Genomic DNA, 20,752 nt, shown 5'->3' on the forward strand with positions numbered 1-20,752 from the left:
ATCTTCCAGTCCTCAAAGCGGTTTCTTGGGGTGTTCCTTCAAGTTCCATGTCTTGCCACTTTCACGCTAGAAGTCACTTTGTGGCAAACAAAAAAAGAAAGAAAAAAAGGGAAAAAAAAAGAAAGAAAAAGAAGATGTTGGTTGCGATGGATTAATTTCAGACAGCAGTTTCTGCTGAGTTCACCATGCTTAATGTTCTTCCATTTAGGAAGGAGTTGCTGTCAAGTAAAGCAGATGAGCTGCTTTCAGTTTTCTTTAAATACATGCTAACAACGTAACATCTCTTTCTTCAGGAAAATGATCCAGTTGCATATTGTTAGAGAGATCTGCCTTGTGCTTAGCACGGACAAGTAGGGTTAATCGTCGTCCTCCTCCTCTTTCAGTGGGACTATCGGGAGTTTGTCCTGAACTTGGAAACATGCTACAAAGAAGTTGACAATGGAGTTGTACAAATGCTGCTCCAATGCTGCATTGCTAAAGTAATGGCTTTCGTCAGGGTAAATCTGCAAAGAAACAAGAAAATACACACCGTTAGGTGCTTAAAGTCTCAGGATTGACCACCCATATCTGCAGCTCAAGATGGCCTGCAAACCCACTGCTTCTGCTCAGCACCATGTGTCTTCCCATAGATGCACATGAGGTCTAGGGTGATGCAGGCACCACAGTGCTCTGAGTGCAGACTTGCATCTTCCTTCAAAAGGAACTTTTTTGGGGGAGGATTTTCCATTTAATTCCATTCTGAACAAGTTCAGGCTAAGCAGAACCAGAACACACTTAGAAATAACAGTGCTTGCTCCTTGTGAAAACTGAAAAAAAACCAACCAGTGCAAGTCTGTGGAGAGAAAAAGCATTAGGTTTTACTGACTAAAATGAGGGCTTTAAAGAAAAAAAAAGTCATTAAGTAAAAAATTGAAATAAAGCTTGCTGGAAAAGTAATTAAACAGAAAAAATGTGGGAAGATAGAAATGAAATAGTTTAAACACAACTTTCCATTTTAATGAAACAGATAACTTCTGCATGTGTTGAAGGAATGCAAGAGGATTGTAATGGGTTGTCTAGACCAGGATACTAAAGGGGGAAAAATTAGTTTCTAGGGCTGGATCCTTACAGGCAGGACTAAGGTGTCTCACTGTTGAGTACCTCAATCCAAGACGTAGATCCCTCAGCCCTCTATTCAGTCCTCAACTAATCTTTGAGGTGCCTCAAGCCCATCGGTGGCTTCAAGCTCTAAAGTACTAATGCTTCTGCATGGGGAAATATGCAGGGGCGCCTCAGTCACTGTAGTGCTGACCCAGTCCACGCTGGGCTCATTGCTTAGCTCCTGTGTCTGTGCTCCAGCCTATCTGCCTTTGGAACATGATGGAGTGAGCATAACCATCACGTGAAGCTCCGCAGAGATGCAGCCAGAGGGAACTGGTATTCAGTAAATCAAGCCTTAGTAGGACTTGGGCGCTGCAATGCAACCATCTGTACTGTGAGCTGTAGCATGGTCCCTGGTTTGGTTTGATCCTGAGCTGATTGCACTCTCCTGGCCATAGCTTGAGATGTAGCAGAGGTCAGGGACCATCCCCATGGCTGGTGGATGAGTTAATTTTGGAAGCTTTAATGGCTTGGACATGGGCCATTCAGCAAATCAGAGATGTAATTCGTCAGAAAGAGGGGCTTTCCAGACCAGAGCATGTTGTTCACAGCAGGATGTCAGATTTAAGAGACATTTCTCTGCTTAACTTTTCTGGTTGATTTAATTTAGATCCCTGTTTCCCTGTAATTCATCCTGAATTTAGCCTGTTGTTCCCAAAGAAAGTAAACAGGCACCAATTCCTTAGAGATATGTCTCTCAAAACCTAATTTTCTGTAATTTAATAACTGTTCAACAACTGTCTAAACCAAAATAGTGGTATCAAATAAGCGCGGGAGTACATAGGAGCACATTATATGCTGGTGCTATTTCTACTGCCAGGCTGAGTTTGCAAGTGGCTTTTCAAAGCTTGCTTCATAACAGCAGTTTGAGTTCAAACTGAGAAATAACTGTTCAAATATGAAAAAAGGAAACACATACTGTACCTGCAAGCTGTAATTAGCCTTTGCCCTAATTAGGTGTGTGATAAGGTCCGCAGTATGCTGAAAATGGATTTTTTCTGTAAAAACAGATTACAATCATTAAACAGGCAAATTTAATTAAGAAAAATCAAAGCCATCCCAAACATATAATGAGCTCAAATGATGGGCTAACTTACCATCAGCAGTAGCATGAATGATCAAAAATGTCTGTTCCTTCAGTAATGAGACTCTATGTGCTAATTTGGTGATCTGTGAAGGTAAAGGTTGCAATAAGATTAAAAATCTTGCTAGAAATTAGCAATTTATATGGAGAAAATAGAAGCACTTAATTCCATTTGATACTTCATCACAAGGATAACAAGCAGACACCAGTACAGTGTATTCTCTTGGCTACTTGAATCAGTCTGGAGGTAAAATAGACCCCCCACCCTGTCCTTCCAGGCTCAGTATCAGCAGCAGGGAGAGTTCAGAGACCCTCGCCTGTTCTGATAATGTTCACCAAAAGCCTGAACTGCACAATACATGGGAAATGTCAAAGTGAATTTCCAGTTAATACAAAACACTGATGAAAAGTGTGCCCAGGTGCCTATGCCTAAGAACTCTTCAGAGAGCTGGAGTGACTTTGGTATGGTTTGAAAGCCAGCCACAATGAGCTTTGACAGCCCGGGGGAGGATCTGATACTAAATTCAAGTGTCCACTGCTGAGAATGCCTTTGCCCCCAACTGTCTTTCAGATGCACAGGGGAAATACAAATCTGAGTGACTGCAAATGGTACTGGGTAAGAGAAATGAAGAACTTCTTCACTTTTTACTGCATTGTTCAGAAGAATACAAGTCTCAAGAAGACTCCAAAAGACTCCAAAAAAGTCTTGGAGTGGCAAAAGGAATGTACATCTCAAATCATAGATGTTACTGCTTTATAGGGGGGCAGGGAAGAATAGCTGTTTCAACTTAAATTCATGTTTCCCTTCACTGTTTAAATGCATGTGCCCCAGCTCTCATTCACTTACATGAGTTAATGTATTTTTCAGTTAAGACACCCTTGTATCAATCCTATCTTATACCTGTTTTCATCTTCCCACTGTCCTCCGTGGTTTCCACAAAAGATAGACAAGTGCATCTCCAACAGCAACAGGACCTTCCATACCTGGCTATGGAGGTCGAATTAGCTGGCTAAAGACATTGGCATGTATTATTAAGATATGGTCATTGTCATTTTACATTACAGATTACGTGTATCTCTCCTTATTTAAAAGATAACGCAACCCTGAACATTAGAAGCGGCCCTGAATGTTTCCTTGGTGCTAGAGGCAAGTTTTTGGAAATTTTGGTGGATGCAGGCCTGTTCTGGCTTTCTTGCAGCTCCACACTCTGTATAGACTTAGAAAGTGTTTGCAAATTTTGCAAGAGTGCCCTCTGATCTTCTCTCTGTTGTTGGACTTAAATAATGAATTCTCTCATCCTTAGATTGCTGGCTGTGATGCTTAAGTCTTGTGATGGTGTATGCATATATCTTGCACTCTGTTCTCCCCCTATAAGGCTCCTACCTTTCTACTCTCTCAGTTGTAACCTACCACATGACAGCTTTTTTGGAGTCCACATCAAGTCTTGAATTATGTGACTTTTGTAAAGTTCATGCCTGGTTCATGGGTTAGGAACAGTTCTTCTCCCTAAGCAATTCACGGTTTAACTGTGGCGTGTAGGAGATGTATATCAGTTAGGGTCTGTGCTCAGAACAGTGCTATGCTCTGCAGAGAGCTCAGGTGCTGTTCCTAGCAGTTAATCCCAAGTCAACCAGAAGTACCACTATTTGCTTAGGCCAGCTTTTCAATGAACGAAGAGCACATGGCAATACAAAGCTCTCATTTCTGGAACATTTTCTCTTGCTTTCACCTCTACTGACCTCCCTTCAAATTCTAAAAGGACTAAAAGAGTTTGCAATGATCTAGAGATCATGAGTGCAAAATCTGAGCGACAATGAACTCAGTATTTAGATAGCCAGGAAAATCTTCCACTGTCCACTGCAGGGGCACAGGGTGCGACCTGCCTTCTCTGTAAGAAAAGAGTTTCCAACCTTTGCTGCCTTCATGTCTTCTAGCTGAAGACAAGGCTTAGTAGGTTTAACAATGTTTTCTGTCTAACAAATTTTGTTTGTGTGACTATTCTTTATTAGGTTTTTCCTCCAGGTAATTGAAGGAAAGAAGACATGAACCAACTGATCCCATCATACATATTAAATAATATCTTTGTTAACTGGTGCCATGTCTCTTTTTCCATGTCCTGCCCAACTCTGGCACAGAGTTCTGCCTACCTGAAATACCACATCTGTGCTTACATTGAAAAAGCCAAGAGAAGCTGAACTTCACTTGACTTTGGGTCACAAATTGTACCTCAGAGAGAATCAAAGTGGCAAGACCATTGGGATGAACCTTAAAGGAGGTTGTGACATTGTGTCCATTTGGGCACATCTGAGTCACTCAGGCTCACCTCTTTCAAACTGTAAAACTGGAATAACTGTATTTACCCGATTTAGAGAAGCAGACATGAAGGCTAATCAATAAATCCATATTCATCATTACTATTAGGACAACAAAAGTAGTAAGCAGGCTGAAAGACATCTTGCTGCCTCTTAAATATAGAGTTTTACTAGTGAGTCCATCTTGCATATCCCTTTTCCGTCCCCAACAGAGAACACCTTGAGGAAGAGTTAAAACCCTGTTCACATTTTATCAGGGAAATGCAGTGTCCATGCAGTTACCTCATATGCTCTGTTATCAATCCCATGCAAGCCCAAGTATCTTTCAGAAAAGGCTGAAGCTTGAAAAGAAAAAAAAGAAAATATCTGTTTCAGTCATAAGTGAGTACACTGGTGCTTCTGGGTCAAATATTGCAAATACTAAAAAAGATCTTCTCTTCTAATAATGCCTTAGTTACACAGGACATATTTCTAAAAGATTTTGAAAATGCACTAAGAATATGCATGATACTACAGTCTTTCATTATCACCACCTACTTATGGTTCCTAAATAAGTCACAGAAGAGCCTTTTTTTTTTTTTCCTTAATGCAACCAAGGTATGAGAGGAGAAGAGCACTATCGTGTTGTGTCCCTTTCTCCTTTCACATGGGGCCATCTCCATCAACAGTATACTGCAAGTTCCCATTGGTCTCAGGGATAACTGTACGGGACCTAAAGGCTGGCTTAACACCACTGACTTTCATGGCAGTCCCCTGATTTTCACTGGCACTAAGTACAAAGGGAACTGGTGTCCCTGAGAGAAAGGACCACCATTTGCAGTGGAGTATTGCCACCAGAGAAAGGATGAGGGGGCAGGCTGGACCACGGATGGATGGTTCAGCAAGAAAGAAGCATGTTCAAGGCAGTGGTGCAAGTTGGTGTCAGAGGCTGGAGGGGTTTAGAGCCAATTATCCTTTATTTAAAAGGAGTGAGTAATAAAAGTTATTTTATTACTCTGACCACCGTGGTTGGTCCCACTGGTGCCAGCAAAATTGCTCTTGAGGGGGAAAAAAGGTTTTATAGCTAGTCCTAAGAAGACACACAATACAAAACAGGCAGGATCTTGGGGAAGAAAGAGAAGATAACTGGGAAAGGTTAGGGCAGAAACATCATTTGTGGTCAGCAAGAGGGTCTGTGGGCTCTGGGATGGGGTTTACCATATAGTTTGAAGTCTGTCAGCGGGGAAAGAGCAGCTCCACAGGCGAACACCTGGTTGTCTTCGCCGGCTGGAAGCATGTAAGTGCTCAGGTAGCCGCCATAATCCTGGAACACAAAAGGGACAGGAGTGTCAGCGGTCCTGCCATGAGGCACTGCTGCTTTTGGGTACAGAAACAGGGCAGCTGAGACCTTGCAGCAAACTCTCAGCCATTACAGAGCCCTTAATACCTTGCCCTGAAAAAACATGAAACAAGGGACGTCTCCCTGGCTTTGGCAGATGTGGCTGAACATGAGCTCTGTGCTTGAGCCTGCCTCTTTTCATCCCACTTTATAGCTGTAGGTCTAATCAGGTATGTCACCTCTCCAAAATATTACCCCAGTCTTTTGCTATTTATAATGGACATCACAATTTCAGCGTCTGCCATCAGCCTGTTAATTCCCTGCAGAGATGCTGCTGTATGTGCAGCTCTCTTCGCCCACTCTAAGCCTGTATCCACCACAATAAACAATTTCTACTCGCAGTCCCATTCTCATTTCAAACCGTGTGTACTTTGCAATTGCTGTTCCCCAGCCAGGCACACACTGTGGTGCAAATCAGCCTCAGAAATCAATATTGTTGTTGTACATTTGTATGGCATGAGCTAGATCTACCCACATTCCCATAGGCCTTAAGGGACAAGATGAAAATGAAATTAAAGTTTGCAAGGGGAAAAAAAAAATAATTATCTGACAGTGTTTTCTGTTCTTGGAAGTCACTTTCTGCACTTGGAAGTTAATAAAAATAGTCACTTTCTGCACTTGGAAGTTAATAAAAAAAATTGACGAATACATTGATAAAATGAAAGCTTTCATCTTTAACATCTCTGAGCAAGAAGCAGTCTACCTCAAAAATAAATAATAATAAAAAAGTCACCACTGACATATTCAATAAATCAGGATTTAGCTCAGCTACTTAGCCACATCAGCCAACTACAACAGCACAGAGGAACAACGGGAAAACGTTACCTTCCCAAACACACCGACTCGCATTTTATCAATGTAATGCTCCTTCAGCATTGTCCTAGAACATGAGAGAGGAGAAACAATGGGTTAAAAATATTTTTCTCTTAGATATAGCAAACATAGTGTGATTTTTATCAGCTTGAATTTGGGGTGGCTGCAGAAAAATTATTCAGACAATCTAAATTCACGCTGCTACCTGCTGCTTTCACATGAGTCTCTGCTCGATTTAATCTTGCAACCTATTGTGTTGGATTTGACCAAGCAATGGCAACAAATAACCTGCACTACCTCTGAAAGTCATAATAAAGCTGATGCTATTGCACTACTCTGATACTGGTTTTAGTGTGATTATGTGCAGAATAAATCTAACTATATGGAAGGACTTGACATTTAGGGTTTTATGCTGTTTTTTCTGTTTTAAAAAGTTTTAAGGGTTTAAAGGTGGATTTTTTCCAACTACCAGGCCAGCAAAATTTAATGTAGGAGCTGATATTCAAGCTTACTTGTTTGTAGCTGTATGACTGTACAGAGCTAAAAATAAATAGGCTTTGAACACGTGATACAGATAAGTGTGTTCTAATTTAGCTCTGTTGAAGGCTTGTTTTTCTCCCTCTGCACTGGCTGGCATGAGCTCTCTCTCGCATGCCATCACTTGGTCACAGCTGTATGACTACTTTGTCCTTCCCTCCCATCTACCTGCTCTACCCTACACACCATTAAAGCAACCAGGACTAATGACAGTCTTGGGTTAATTGTCATTAATGAATTAATTTCTTCAATAGCAGTGTCATTCACCGGACAGCTTCCAACTGATCCTTCTCTTCCAAAAGGCCCAGCCTCCTCTTAACCTCGTGCAATAGCTTAGTGCCTTGGAAGCCACTCCCGCGGCCGTCGAACTTCAGCACGATGGTGTTGTGAGAGCTGACCATGACGCTTTCCCACGTCACCTCAAATCTCTCCGTTACAATCTGGCTGCCAGGCGTCCCGTCTCTGAAACAGAAATAGGCATCAAGCAAAGGCAACGGCACCAAGTACAGGCCAAACACCCTCCCCAGGGCCGTGAGCTTGCCACGGCAAAGGGGATCAGCAGCTCCCGCGTGCATCGTAAGGCAGGGCAGATTTCAAGAAGGAGAGACTGGTCTCTGCAACAACGATGTGCAGAAGGCTGGTTGTGTGTGATGGGTTTTGAGGCTGGGGTGGAAGCTGCAGACTGGTTTCTGCCTCCCTCTTTGCACAGCAACTATCACTGCGCTAAGCTGAGCTTTGAAGAAACCCAGCAAGCGCATCCCTAACTGGGCAGGATTCCTCCTGTGAGTAAACCAGAGCAGTGACGCAGAGGTCAGTTGATTTTTCCTCATTTATGCCTGCTCTAATCTATAGCTATTTTCTACAGAGATTTTTCTGGTGAAGGGGTTTCTGTGAAGAGCCTGGCTTTGGGGAGTGCTGGTGCTGCCAAAATATGTTGGATGAAACTTGCAGACATCAATCGCCCTTTCCTTTACTGGCAAGCATTTGGGTTCCATTTACTGCCCCCATTCACCCAGCCCAGACCTTCCCTCTCCTGTGGGCTTCTCCAGAGTGGCTGTAGATGGGCTGTCAATCACTTCTGTCATCACTGCTTAGCACAAGAACACTTTTAAAGTGATAAAACTAACAGCTTAAAAATGCCCAGGCTCGCCCCAGATTGGTGGGTAAGGAGAATGGGTGGGCAAGACTCTCTCTTCACCATTCTGCTTAGGGCCCGATCCTGCACAGGGGAACTGTCTTGGGAAATATTGACCCCACTTCAGCCAGACAGCTCAGAAAAATCAAGAGATGATGGTGACGGGAAGTAATATTTTAGGACTGGGATTACTGTAGAGCCATTGGCCCTTCCATCTACTTGTCCTTTTTGGGGTTCTCGGAGACATCAGGCAACTCACTGCAGGACTTTAATGTGCGTGTGACTTCAGTCATTTGCATTTGTTCAGGCGAGACCCAGGCACATCCAGCTTCAGAGGCAGCCTAATCAAGTGCTGTTAGCTTGATGAGTACCAATCTTCCTCAAGCACTTGTATAATGAAGTACATTTTCTCTGCAGTAATTTTGTGATGTAACGGCATGCTTATTGCAGTGTTTTTGTCCTTCATGGAGGGATGTGCAGGATGGTGTTCAGGAATTCATCAGGCATTCATCACTCCTGCATGAGGTTTCTCTCTTGTGGGGTGTTCCCTGGCAGGGAGCAAGCGATGCAGTGGGATGCAGCCAGGGCCAAACAGGTTCTTCCAAGGTCAGTGACTTCCCTCCCCCAGTTTCTTTCCAAATTGCCAGAAAAAACTCAGTAATGTGTATTATTATTGCTAAATGTTGCATAAAGAATACCCATCTGCTATGCCTGCCAGGAGGATATCCTAACTACCTAATATAAAAGCTAACATTGAGAGATCTCCAAAGGTTTCTAGCTCTCCCTTCACTGTCACTTCAGGGAACACCAGCATTTACATGGGAAGGACTGCTGCATGAGGGCATCTAAAATTTAAGCTGTAGTAGGGCTGACTGCAACCCACTCTAAAACTACCTGTTAAGCACAGGGTGAGTGCTCTAAGTACCAGGACAGAAAGTCAATGTCCATCTTTTATTCCTCTCCCTCCTGTTTCTGCCCTCAAAATTACTGAATTGCAAATGTACATGGAACAACTTTACAAAATCCTACAATTTACTCTGCAGGATTTCACCTGGGCACCCTCCTGGGAGCTGAAATCCTTGGCTCAAACACAGGAGAGAAGGGACCTACATCTAGCCTTTCCCAACTCTGAGGTGAGGCAAGGGGTAGGGACCAACGTGCTGGACTTAGCTGCCAAAGCGGTACAAAACATTTCATTGTACAAAACATATCTTAAAAGGCTCTGATCATGGCTGAGGTTTCCATGCTGCCCTAAAAACGTGAACAGAAAGAAAGGATGAGCAAGAACTTACACAACCAAAAGCAAGGGGTAGTGCGCAGTGTCCAAAAAGGTTGCTGGCTTTAAGATCTGCATTGGCAATTCTAGGCGAAAAAACCAAATAACAGCATGTGGTCAGTGTGGGAACGCTGACATAACTCTAATAGATTTTTCTGGTGTTTTGGCCACTTACGAGCAGGAATAAAATGGCATTTCATCAGATGCACTGGTAAATAACACCGTAGGAACACAGATGTTGTCAAAGAAAAGACCCATATTATGATAGCCGAGGTGACAAGAAATGTAAATCGGGAGTACAGCGCGAGCTGTTCAGTCATGCATCACTTTTACAGCATTCAATTAACATCTGGCAATAGCTATAATTTTCCTTTTTGGCAGCTGGATGAGTGACACAGCCAGAAATCAATATTTCAGGGCAGCAGAGGAGGGGGAAAATCGGCAATGAAAATGATAATTTAAAACCCAATTAAGTATGGTGGCTTGGGGAGAGAATAGGATTATTTTGCAATAATGGTGTGAAGACAGATAGAGAAACATGTACTTTAATCCTAACTTTTAGAGGGCTTAATTTTGCTGTAAAATAGGTGATAACTGTGCTGAAACCCATGTCGTTATACTGGTACTGAACCAATGTAAGTGAGAGATGCGCTCACCAAATCTTCATTTAACTGCTTCCTATGGCCTGGTATTGATAGCCAAAAATGCTGCTGTACAAATGCTTTCAACATTAATGAGAGCACATTTATTTTTAAAATGTTAACTACAATCCAGATTAGCAAAAGGCCCAGCAATTAAATCGGTATTAGGAGCATTTTCAGTAGATTAATACACAGATTAACCACACAGTTTAAGTGGTTTGCTTTGCAATCATTGTCTGACACTCAGCCTAATTAGTTATTCCATCTGAATGCTAATAGCTGCAAATTGGATCAATGGCCCAGGGACAACCAAAAAGGCCACTGCTTGACTTTAAATATAACTAAAAGCGCTACGTGCAGTGTTCCCAAGGCTGTTAAGCCCAAAGCCTTGAAAATACAGGGAGGGCACAGAAGAATAGCCACATGGCTGTGGCCAGCTTGTGTTTATTACACACACACATATATATTTCTGGTTAAATGAGCAGAATCACATTTCAATGATACCTGCAGTTAAGAAATTTAGCATCAAGCTGAGTTATTCCTAATAAACGGCCAGTGCCACTACGAATTGGCTCACAGTGGGGATAGACACTATCTTTATGACAGGCTCTTTCCCCATCTTTTCCTGCCCATAAGGCCTGGAAGCGCACGTCTGTTCTTGTTATTTCATGCCCCGGTTTATGTTCCTAATGCCCTTGTGGCAAGCAGAACGCTTTAGGGCCATTATGATCCTTTTCAATCGGCAGCTGTCTCTCAGCCTTTGCTTCACATTTTGTAACACCTGGCAATGGTCAAAATTAGTAACCTGCCATCCATCACACCTCACTGCTTCCATTTCACTGCATCCAGTCTGAGAGGTACGCTCCTTTTTGGCATGGGAAATATTATGGGTCATACTTTGAACCCAGGGTGGGTTCTTTGGGGTTTTTTTTAGAGTTGCCACCATACACATAAACTGGGATTTTTGGGAGCCATTGCACAACACTGAGTATGTGGATTTTACACATATAGGTAAGATATCTGTTTACAGCCAGAGGAGATGCTTTTTAGGTTGTTTCAGGTACAACTACGGAGACAGGCAGAAAATGCTTACACTTTGGCTGTTTGCCATTAGGCTTTTCTCTCTCTCTGTCCTGTTTGGCATATAGATTTGTGGGGAATGATTACACAAGGTGTGCACATAATGCACCAGCTGCAGACATAAACTGCTCCAAGTTTCTGCCTTCTTTACTCCAGGTGAAATCTCTTTTGGCTTTTCTCATAAAGCTGTTTTTTTCCAACCCTATCAAATGATACGGCTTTCTCAAAGAATCCTGAATGACTCCAATGGGCAGTCGTTGGCAAGTCATCTTCATTCACTGCAGGTGAGTATTGTATACTGAAAGGTGGCCACAGCTATAGCCAGCAAGCACATACAGTACCCCACTTCAAACTCATCTCAAATAATACTCCAGTCCGGCTAGCACAAACGCCCCGAACAATGGGGGCACCACACCGTGTCCTTTCCCAGAGTGTTTTTTTCTCTGCAAAGAGAATTCTGAAAGGAGAAAAACCCCAGCCCTATCATTTTGCCTTTCTTCAGCTGCATTCTCATCAAATCCTGTCTCTGTAATAACCTCCTTATGTAGCACATCCTAAGAGAGTGCTTTGCAAACTGTGTGAGTTTATTGAGAGCCAAAGTAATTTTTCCTCCTGCCAGTCTAACCAAGATGACTGTATCATTTCACAGCAATAGCAGTGAAAAAGAAAAATAAGAGAGAGGAAAGGTGCTACTTACTGTAATCATCTATCTTGATTTCCATGTATTCTACCTTAGGCATTTGCCTGTCATTTACAGTCAGCTGCACGTTTTCATTTACCTCCAGCTCAAAAATTTCTGAAAGAAGAAGGACAAGATCACAAAAACTTTTGGCATTGTTTGTGAAAAAATTTTTTAACATTTTATAGCCACCTTAATATTTTTAACACAAGTTTCCTTATGAAAGAATTTCCTTCTAGTCCTCACAGATGTCTAATTCAGTTAAGTCTTTGAAGCCTCTTCCAGGTTCTGTGTTGGCAAAAAGCTATATTCCTGAAATCAGTGACATTCAGCTGATTTACAGCAAATGGGAATGTGACCTTCTGTGTTGAGACACTGTCAGACACCTACCTGCCCTGCAAAGCTAGATATCAAATGAAGAATGTCTGTGTTCAAGTTACATTTATTGTATTGTATTTATTGTGTTTCCCCAGTAACTGGGGAAAGGGAGGAGACTTTGGAGGGCTTCAGGACAATGTTGTGCTGCTACACAAGAGAAAATCCATGGGAAGGAGAGCCATGGGGAGAGTTGAGTGGGCAAAGATCATACAACCCTGCAGTGTCAGGTTTTGGAGGAGTCTTGGCTTTCAGAGTGTTTCAAGAATTGTTAATTTTGCTTGTGTGTCTTATCCAAAGACTCTCTGGGACTGAAATAGAGGATTCCTTCCTCCTTCCCAGGATTTAACCTTTATACCCCACATCCTGGCCATATGCTCTAACTGCTGAGCCTCTTTAGAAAAAGCAGCCACCTCCAACAGCAGAAAGAGTAAGTCCTCCCCAGCTGGTATGGAAAGGGCCCATCTTTAGGAGACGTTTCAGGTTGTATGTCCTAGGTGGTGGGAAATGGCTCCTGGTAATGGTGAGGCTCCTGAGCCCCATGGGGGAAGGATTCAAGGGTTTGGGGGATCCCACTGTGGTGGCAGTGAATCCTGGTCTGGGGAGCCTCTTGCAGTGCTCATGTCCATTGCAGCAAGCTGGGTTTGAACCAGGGGGATCCAGGGCATCATCTCTGCCACGTGAACCCAAGGAGGGTTTGAGGGTTTTGCACCAAATTATGTGTTTCATTGACTGTAACTTCCCTTTCGAGACACACTGATAAATAGACGTGTAACCCCAGCTCCTCAGATAATACTTACAGTACCTGATTAGCATGCTCTCATTGCCCATGTCTGCTGAATAGGCAGGCACAGCACAAAAACATGCCCTTCCCAGTTAATACATTTCACGGATCTTTCAGCAATAGTCTATTGGTTCAATGACTATTCACCCTGCTTCTGAAAAGCCTGGCTCATCTCTGTTGAAACCACAACCCCCACAAAAGTGCCAAAGCAACACCCTATTACGTTTAGTTAAATATTAAGATTCTCATTTAATTATGGCACACACAAGTAGCTTTATCAGCAGAAAGGGGCTTGCCACGTAGGGGAATTTAGTCAAGCCGTTTTATTTGTTCATATAATTGCATTCACAGAAAGCCAGGAAGACTGTGGAGGAAATAAAAAAGATTGGCATATCTCCTAAAGGACTTTCTTTTCTGCTTTAGGACCACAGGGAGCTTGAGTCTGTGGAGTACAAATGGTCATTGCTTAATTAAATGTAAGCGCACTATAATATTCAGTGTAACTCACTATTATCAGATTATTGCAGAATACAGAGGCAAACTCCCTTTATAGAGTAATGGGCTCATATTAAATAAGTAAATTCAGTAACATGCAACTGTCAGTTGCCCTTTATTCAAAAGCAAAAGAAAGAGGGGGAAAAAAAGGAACCAGGGGAAATGATAATCCTATGCAGAAAATAATGAATTTCAGTAGGGGATGTGTTCTGTGCCTGACTAGATCGAGTTCTCTATGTAATAAATGCTACACATATATATCTGTCAAAATAAAACTAGTCTCGGTGTGTTTTATGTTACTTTTCAAGCCTTTCATTTGCTATTTCTGTTTTATAGTATCTCTCATTTTATTCACCCAAAAATATTTAATAAAACTATACAGGAGGCTATAACACAGTTCATGAGAGCACTACCCTGTATATGCTGTTATAGGCAGTCAGCCATCTCCGTTTTTATGGTAAAATTACGGTATTGTGTTTAAGGGGGAAAAAAAGAAAGCCTCTTTGGAGCTGTAGGTTAGAGCTAAGAAACTCTCCTGGCCCTGTGGCAACATCCTCTGTGGGCTGAAGAGCCTTGCAGGCATCGCCAGGGCTGCTCTGGAGTTATGCTCAGCGAGGGCACTGCCCAGCCCAGGTCTCTGCGGGGAAGAAGAGCTGATACACCCTGGTGCACAGACTGAGATACCAGCGGTCACTCGTGCAGAAAGACTGGAAAGCTAGGAGCTTGCAATTCGCTTTCAGTAGTACTTAAAAAAGCAATTCTTGTATTTTTGTAGGCCGGAATAACTACAAATGCTTATTTTTTTTGCTTATTTGTAGCAGAAGTAGTGTCAAAAGGGACCAGAATGGCACACGGAGTTATACCTCTATCCCACTATTGCCAGCAGCAATAACATGAACATGAACAAAAAGTGAGAGCCTTCCTCTGGGCAGCAAAATCAGTCAGCTCTCATGGCACTTTTACCCAGAAATTGTAGACCAGTGGGGAAACTGAGGCATAAGGAAATGAAATATTTATCTCATAGTCATCCCATAAGCAAGACGATGGCAGACGGTCTAAGCCATGGTCCAGGGTATGTTGTGCTGCTTTTTTTTGGCAGCAAAGATCTTTCTTGCTGCCCTTACAGGACAGTCACACAGCAGTACATTGCTTTAACCTAACTTGTCCCAGGATGCTGCTAAATTTTATGCATGCCTTTCTCTGCAAAGGAATTTTTTAATTGGAACAAATGAATTCAAAAATATGAGAGGATAATTAGAGTTAAATGTACAATGCATCTCCTTAACAGTATTGGACGCTGCTGAGTATTTCTATTTTAATGGTAAAAGATACAATATGCCACAAATCTGATTTTAAATTTGATTTTAAAAAATTCAATCAGAATTTAGGATTGCACTCTACACATCCTGCTTACAAGCAAAACTTTTCTAGGTGGGGTAAGGGCTTGAAATGCATGTTGCCAACAGAAATTGAGAGAACGGGGAATAAAAAGTCACACACTGAAAATGTATAAAGCAAGATGGAACCTGTGCTTTTTTCTTACATGTCCTGGTGCCAAAGGAGTTTTTCCTTTGACACTTACCACCTTCAGTGGGAAATTAAGCAGCTCAGCATTTCACAGAAAACCTTTAGCTTGGGACCAAGTTCCCTGGTTTGCTCTGCTCCTTTGCAGATACAAGAACAATAAGTTGCCATAAATCCAGTTAAGGTAAACTGATACCTGATAAATTGGCCACATAGAGAGCAGCTAGAATAAAGGTGTTGCTTATTATTTGGATCACAGTAATGCCTGAAGTCCTTAACTGCAGGTTAAGGCTGGGCTAAACTGTACATTAAAATGAAAGATAAGGGTCTCCCATCAAAATTACGGGAGCAGATAAATCTTGGTTTCATGTGCCACTCAGTCCCACACCCTGCTATGAAGTCTTTTGAGACTCATGAAAGAGAGAAAAGGGCACCTTGGTTTAAGACCCCTGTAGACAAGGGACAGAGAAAGGCTGTCTCTCTGAGGCTCTCTGCCTTGCTGACCTGGGGTAAAAAATTGATCTTTCTGGATAATTTGTATTGCTACAGGTGTGAAGGAGGAACCTCAGAAACCTCATGGCTCTCTGGGCTCTACAGGGAGTCCTAACCAGTCTGGCAATGGCTACAGCCAGTACCAAAGATTATGAGGGAAGAAACCTGTATTTGGAATAATTCCAGCTTCGCACTGGTGTAGATGTGAATCACTAGCATTAATAAAGCTATACTGAACAAGTAAGTGCTACAATTCCCATGAACAGATCAGGAAACCAGGCAGAGGTACAACTTGTGGGGCTCATTCCTCTGTGTTATCTCTTTCAACCTGGTAATCCATATCAGAGTGATTTTTTTAAAATCATAGATTAAGCTAAATATTTCTTATTTTTGAGTAGGACTTAAATCAGTATTTGTGAAAGACTAACAAAAAGAGAGAGAGAGATCTGGACTGTGCATTTTTTTGAGAAAGCTGATAACAAATGTCATGCCCAAACCACTGTCTTTGTACCCCAAGACTTGTGGCTCAGCAGAGTCTGGGCTAGTGTACGTTTACTAAAAAGCAGCTACATCTCAGTGTCCTGCCTGGCTACTTTGCTCTGAAGAATTGCAAGGCTCAAGCCCATTCTTACTCTGTGCATCAGTTGTGTTGTGAACAGTCACCATCGGGACTCGGGGACCTTGAAAAGAAGAAGAAAAGAACTTGGTTAAATATCTATTGAAGCACACACAGACACACGTGAACCTGGTTTTGAATTCCACGGAGCTGAAGACTCCTGGGACTCGCTTTCCATGCAAGAGTAATCTAAAAAGCAAATCACCCTGGCATTAGAAAGAGTCTATGAATAAATGACAGTACTGTAGACTCAAAGACATGTGAGGTTTCAAAGCCCTTTCCCAATGGATCACTAAATGCATCTTTCCCTAATTTGTAAACATTATAATTAGCACAAACACAATTAAATAACTTGCTTTTTAAATTATTCTAATGACACCCAAACATCACAGCACAAAGCATTTACATTTTATATGCTGTGGATAACTCTTGCTGTTTTGCAAATGTTTTGTTTTGTTTTTTTTTTTAAATGAATGAAACACCAGTTTGGCTCTTACATTGAAAAGACCACATATGCTGTCTTAAAATGCAGCATTTCGGTATTTAAATCGGTCAGTAGTATACAAAGAGGATTATCATTACTATGCAATGCACATAAGTGAACCACAGAATTCATTGCCATAGGATGCTACAGTCTTTAGGATGCTGTAGTCTTTACCACAGGATGCTATAGTCTTCAGCACATGGTGCTGTAGGATGCTATAGTCTTTAGCACAGTGGTCTGGATTCAGCTTCTTGTTCAGAAAGTCACCAAGTGGCTGATTGATAGAAAAATGGGATGGGACATGAGATTAGGTTCATTTTGTATCTGTCAGCTTCTTTCTCTCTGTTTTTCAGTTATCATGTGCTGACTGCTCTTGGAGACAGGACGCTGAGCCAAAAGGAGCTTCCGTCTGACCCAGCACAGCCACTCGTAGGTTACTACCATACCTGTTTGTAGCTTTTCCAATGAGTTTGACAATACTGCTCAGGAAGGTGGAAGAAGCACTGCAATGATGAAACGGTTAATCCTTAACCTCAGAGAGAGTGGTTATCTTTCTTTCTTTCCCGTTCCCCATAATGTAATATGATGTAGCAGCAGCAAGTGTGAGCAGCTGAGGAAAGATCATCTGTACACCCGGCAAAGATCCAAAACAGCAGGGCCAGAGGGCTCCCACTCCATGTGTGGGTGAAGATCATAGATCATAGAATCATTTATGTTGGAAAAGACCCTTAAGGTCATAGAGTCCAACCATAAACCTAACACTGTCAAGTCCGCCACTAAACCATGTCCCTAAGCGCCACGTCTACACGTCTTTTAAATACCTCCAGGGATGGTGACTCAACCACTTCCCTGGGCAGCCTGTTCCAAGGCTTGACAACCCTTTTGGTGAAGAAATTCTTCCTAATATCCAATCTAAACATCCCCTGGTGCAACTTGAGGCCATTTCTTCTTGTCCTATGGCTTGTTACTTGGGAGAAGAGACCAACAGGCATCTCTCTACAACCTCCTTTCAGGTAGTTGTAGAGAGTGATAAGGTCTCCCCTCAGCCTCCTTTTCTCCAGGCTAAACAACCCCAGTTGCCTCAGCCGCTCCTCATCAGACTTGTGCTCTAGACCCTTCACCAGCTTCGTTGCCCTTCTCTGGACACGCTCCAGCACCTCAATGTCTCTCTTGTAGTGAGGGGCCCAACACTGAACACAGTATTCGAGGTGCAGCCTCACCAATCTTCATGGCAGGACTTCTCTTTTGTATATACTGTATTTCCAGTTGCAACTTACTATGGAATGAGGTTGTGTAGCCGGTGGGGGTGTCAACATTTGCAACCGTCTCTACAAATGACCCGTGGAGGAAATGTTGTTAGAAACCACATTTCCTACTTTCCTTGGTTTCCTACTTTCCTACTTTCAGTCTGGTGGCATGCTGCTGGCACACAGGGGAAACCTGCCGTTGAACTACATTGAATATCAAAAGACCCAATATTTTTTAAGCTTCAAAATTAAGACAGCTTAAAGAGGCTTGATATTCACTGAGATTCAAGCCCTTTAAGATGTCTTCAGTCCTCCAACCTACAAGCAAATCCTGAGTGATCACTGGTCATGTGCACCAGCAATTTGTGTAGAGGTGGCTGAGAAAAAGCCCCTGAAATGCTGTAACTGGCAGTATGCACACAAATGGCAACAAAAATGGGTTACTGTGAGCCGTCCATACTGGTTTGGTAAGTGAAATAAGTTCTTGAGAGCAAGAAAGGCTTTAGGGCAGTATAATTGTGTCAGTGGTTTTCCCCGTGCTGCCAAGAAACTAGATCCCATGGCATACAATCAAGAGTGTTACATGTAGACCTTACCTATACAGAGAAGAGGTAGAAAAAGATTTTCTTTATAATTAAGCTGACTGATATGGCAGCCTGACTTTTGTTTCCTAGTAATTGAGAATTTTCTTCACTAACAACCTGATTCCTTTGCACCATTTTCTTTGAATGCAGCTAAGTGGGTGTAATGCACAGAGGAAAACTGTGTTTTACTTACCAGGATTTAGCTGAATTTACCTTTCTACTACCAATATACATTGATATGCTGACCATATTTATTTATAAATCTGCCCTGCTTTTTTCCTGCAGTCCCAGAAGCCAGTCTGCTGGAAAAGCAACAAACCTAGTAAACAATTCATCATGGGCATGATAAAATCATCACTGAAAATAAAAGGAACCCTCCCAAATGACTTCAATCAGAGCTAGAGCAGTCCTTTAATTAACACAAAAATGCCTAACAAAAAGAAAGGGATAAAGAGAGAAATACAACGTATACAATCCTTTTATTTTCTAATTTACTTTTTCCTTTTTGTGTTGGCACTGGAAAAAATGTGAGAAACTAAATAAAGAAAAACTAAATAAAGAAAAAAGCCAGTATGTAGTTTAGAAAATTCCATGTATTATATATTGTGTTCCTTAGTGTCTCACCACCTTCCTGTCATCTCCCCAAATCAATATTTTAAAGTGAGGTCACATACAAAGATATTCAGATTGAGGTAATATCGAATAAAAATATTTTAAAATATGAATCAGTATTCTTGAAAAAGTAGACTTTTGAGTTTCTCAATTTTTATTTTTTAACAAATGAGGAAAAATGCTACAGACAGAAATCTACGGAGTAGAATCATCAGGTTTGTGTGAAAGATTACTCTTGATATTAAATATTCCTAGTGATGACATTCTAGTTAAACAATGCATTTCACTTGTGAGCAGGCTAAAAGTCATTAAGAAGAAAAATAGCTTTTTATAGGAATGATGTAAATTGCTTATTTCAATGCCAATTTTTAAAGTAAAACAGCCTAGTTACATGCTAGCCTATGTCTCTTAATACACACACATTGAAAGTCTTTCAACACTCACAAGTCGAGTGCCTAATGCCTGACAGGGATAGAACGAAATTCTTGAAATTAGGAAGTGTATATTCATTAGCTGCCTCCCATACTTTATTTTTAAACCTATAACGGTGTGACAGTCCCATTACACATGCCATCTGGTAAATGCCATCCACTGTCATTTGCGGATCTGAGAGTGAAACCTAATTTGTTCAATGAACTGCTGGGAGCTGACAGAAGCAGAGTGAGGACATCCTCTGCTCTGTGTCTCCTCTCTCCAGAGCCCTTCCAAACAGGCTTTGATTGGGACTCCTGAGCCCTGGCACATTCTGCTGCTTCTGCTCTTTAATCAGCGCTGATGAGCGCCTGTGTCTACCTGCCCCCCCCCCCCCGAAAACTTTGCAAACGCTCTGCCTCTTGCTTAGAGAGGTCCTGAGCACATGTGAGCATCAGGTGCAGGCTGAATTTAAGCGTTTGCTTGTGCTCCTTGCAGAACAAAACACAAAGTGATCCACTTTAAGAAAGTAAAGCAGATACTGAGCTGTTTTGCCCCCGATGTGAAAGAGTAAGAGAAGCCCAGCACATAACCCATAACATGGGTGACTGTTCCCAAAATCACAGTCAGGCCACCTTTCTGCATGACGAGGGGATGATGATGCTGTCGGATTTCTTCCCCCGGCCCCGGCTGCAGAGGGGTAGTTACAAGCAGGGCTGTGATACGCTCCAATGTGTGGGCATATTTAGGATGCTGGGTGGCACCGTACGGGCTCTGTAGCCCCGTTATCCCTCTGCATTCCTCTGGCAGGAGCGGGATGGGGTGCGCTGGAGCACTATCAGCTGGAACCGCTTCACCTGGCTTGCAGGCTCCACTCCCCTCTTCTTGGCTCCAGCATTGCACCAGCTAACTCCAGTAACTTGACAGCAGTTTTAATGCTGCTGCTTTATTTATAGCTTAAGAGAAAGGACCAAAACTATTGACAGGAGAACTTCTGTGTGTATAGACATACTCTATACATTCCTGGATAGATGCAGAGTCAGTAATGCTGC

General features: G+C 42.3%; 1 protein-coding gene across 1 annotated transcript in view; it reads right to left on the reverse strand.

Moving 5' to 3' along the window:
* Positions 1-356: 356 nt before the first annotated feature.
* The window catches only part of DPP6 (dipeptidyl peptidase like 6), a 427,953-nt gene continuing 407,557 nt past the window's right edge, over positions 357-20,752 (reverse strand). Inside the window, exons 17-26 of the mRNA XM_072851537.1 lie at positions 16,379-16,426; positions 12,095-12,193; positions 9,693-9,762; positions 7,533-7,727; positions 6,741-6,795; positions 5,735-5,840; positions 4,820-4,878; positions 2,238-2,310; positions 2,065-2,138; positions 357-503 (exon numbers count right to left, since the gene is read on the reverse strand). Coding sequence (XP_072707638.1) covers positions 357-503; positions 2,065-2,138; positions 2,238-2,310; positions 4,820-4,878; positions 5,735-5,840; positions 6,741-6,795; positions 7,533-7,727; positions 9,693-9,762; positions 12,095-12,193; positions 16,379-16,426 — 926 coding nt within the window. The remainder of the gene's footprint in view (positions 504-2,064; positions 2,139-2,237; positions 2,311-4,819; positions 4,879-5,734; positions 5,841-6,740; positions 6,796-7,532; positions 7,728-9,692; positions 9,763-12,094; positions 12,194-16,378; positions 16,427-20,752) is intronic.

This window comes from Ciconia boyciana, chromosome 2 (genome assembly GCF_034638445.1).
Source record: "Ciconia boyciana chromosome 2, ASM3463844v1, whole genome shotgun sequence".
NCBI classification, from domain to species: domain Eukaryota; kingdom Metazoa; phylum Chordata; class Aves; order Ciconiiformes; family Ciconiidae; genus Ciconia; species Ciconia boyciana.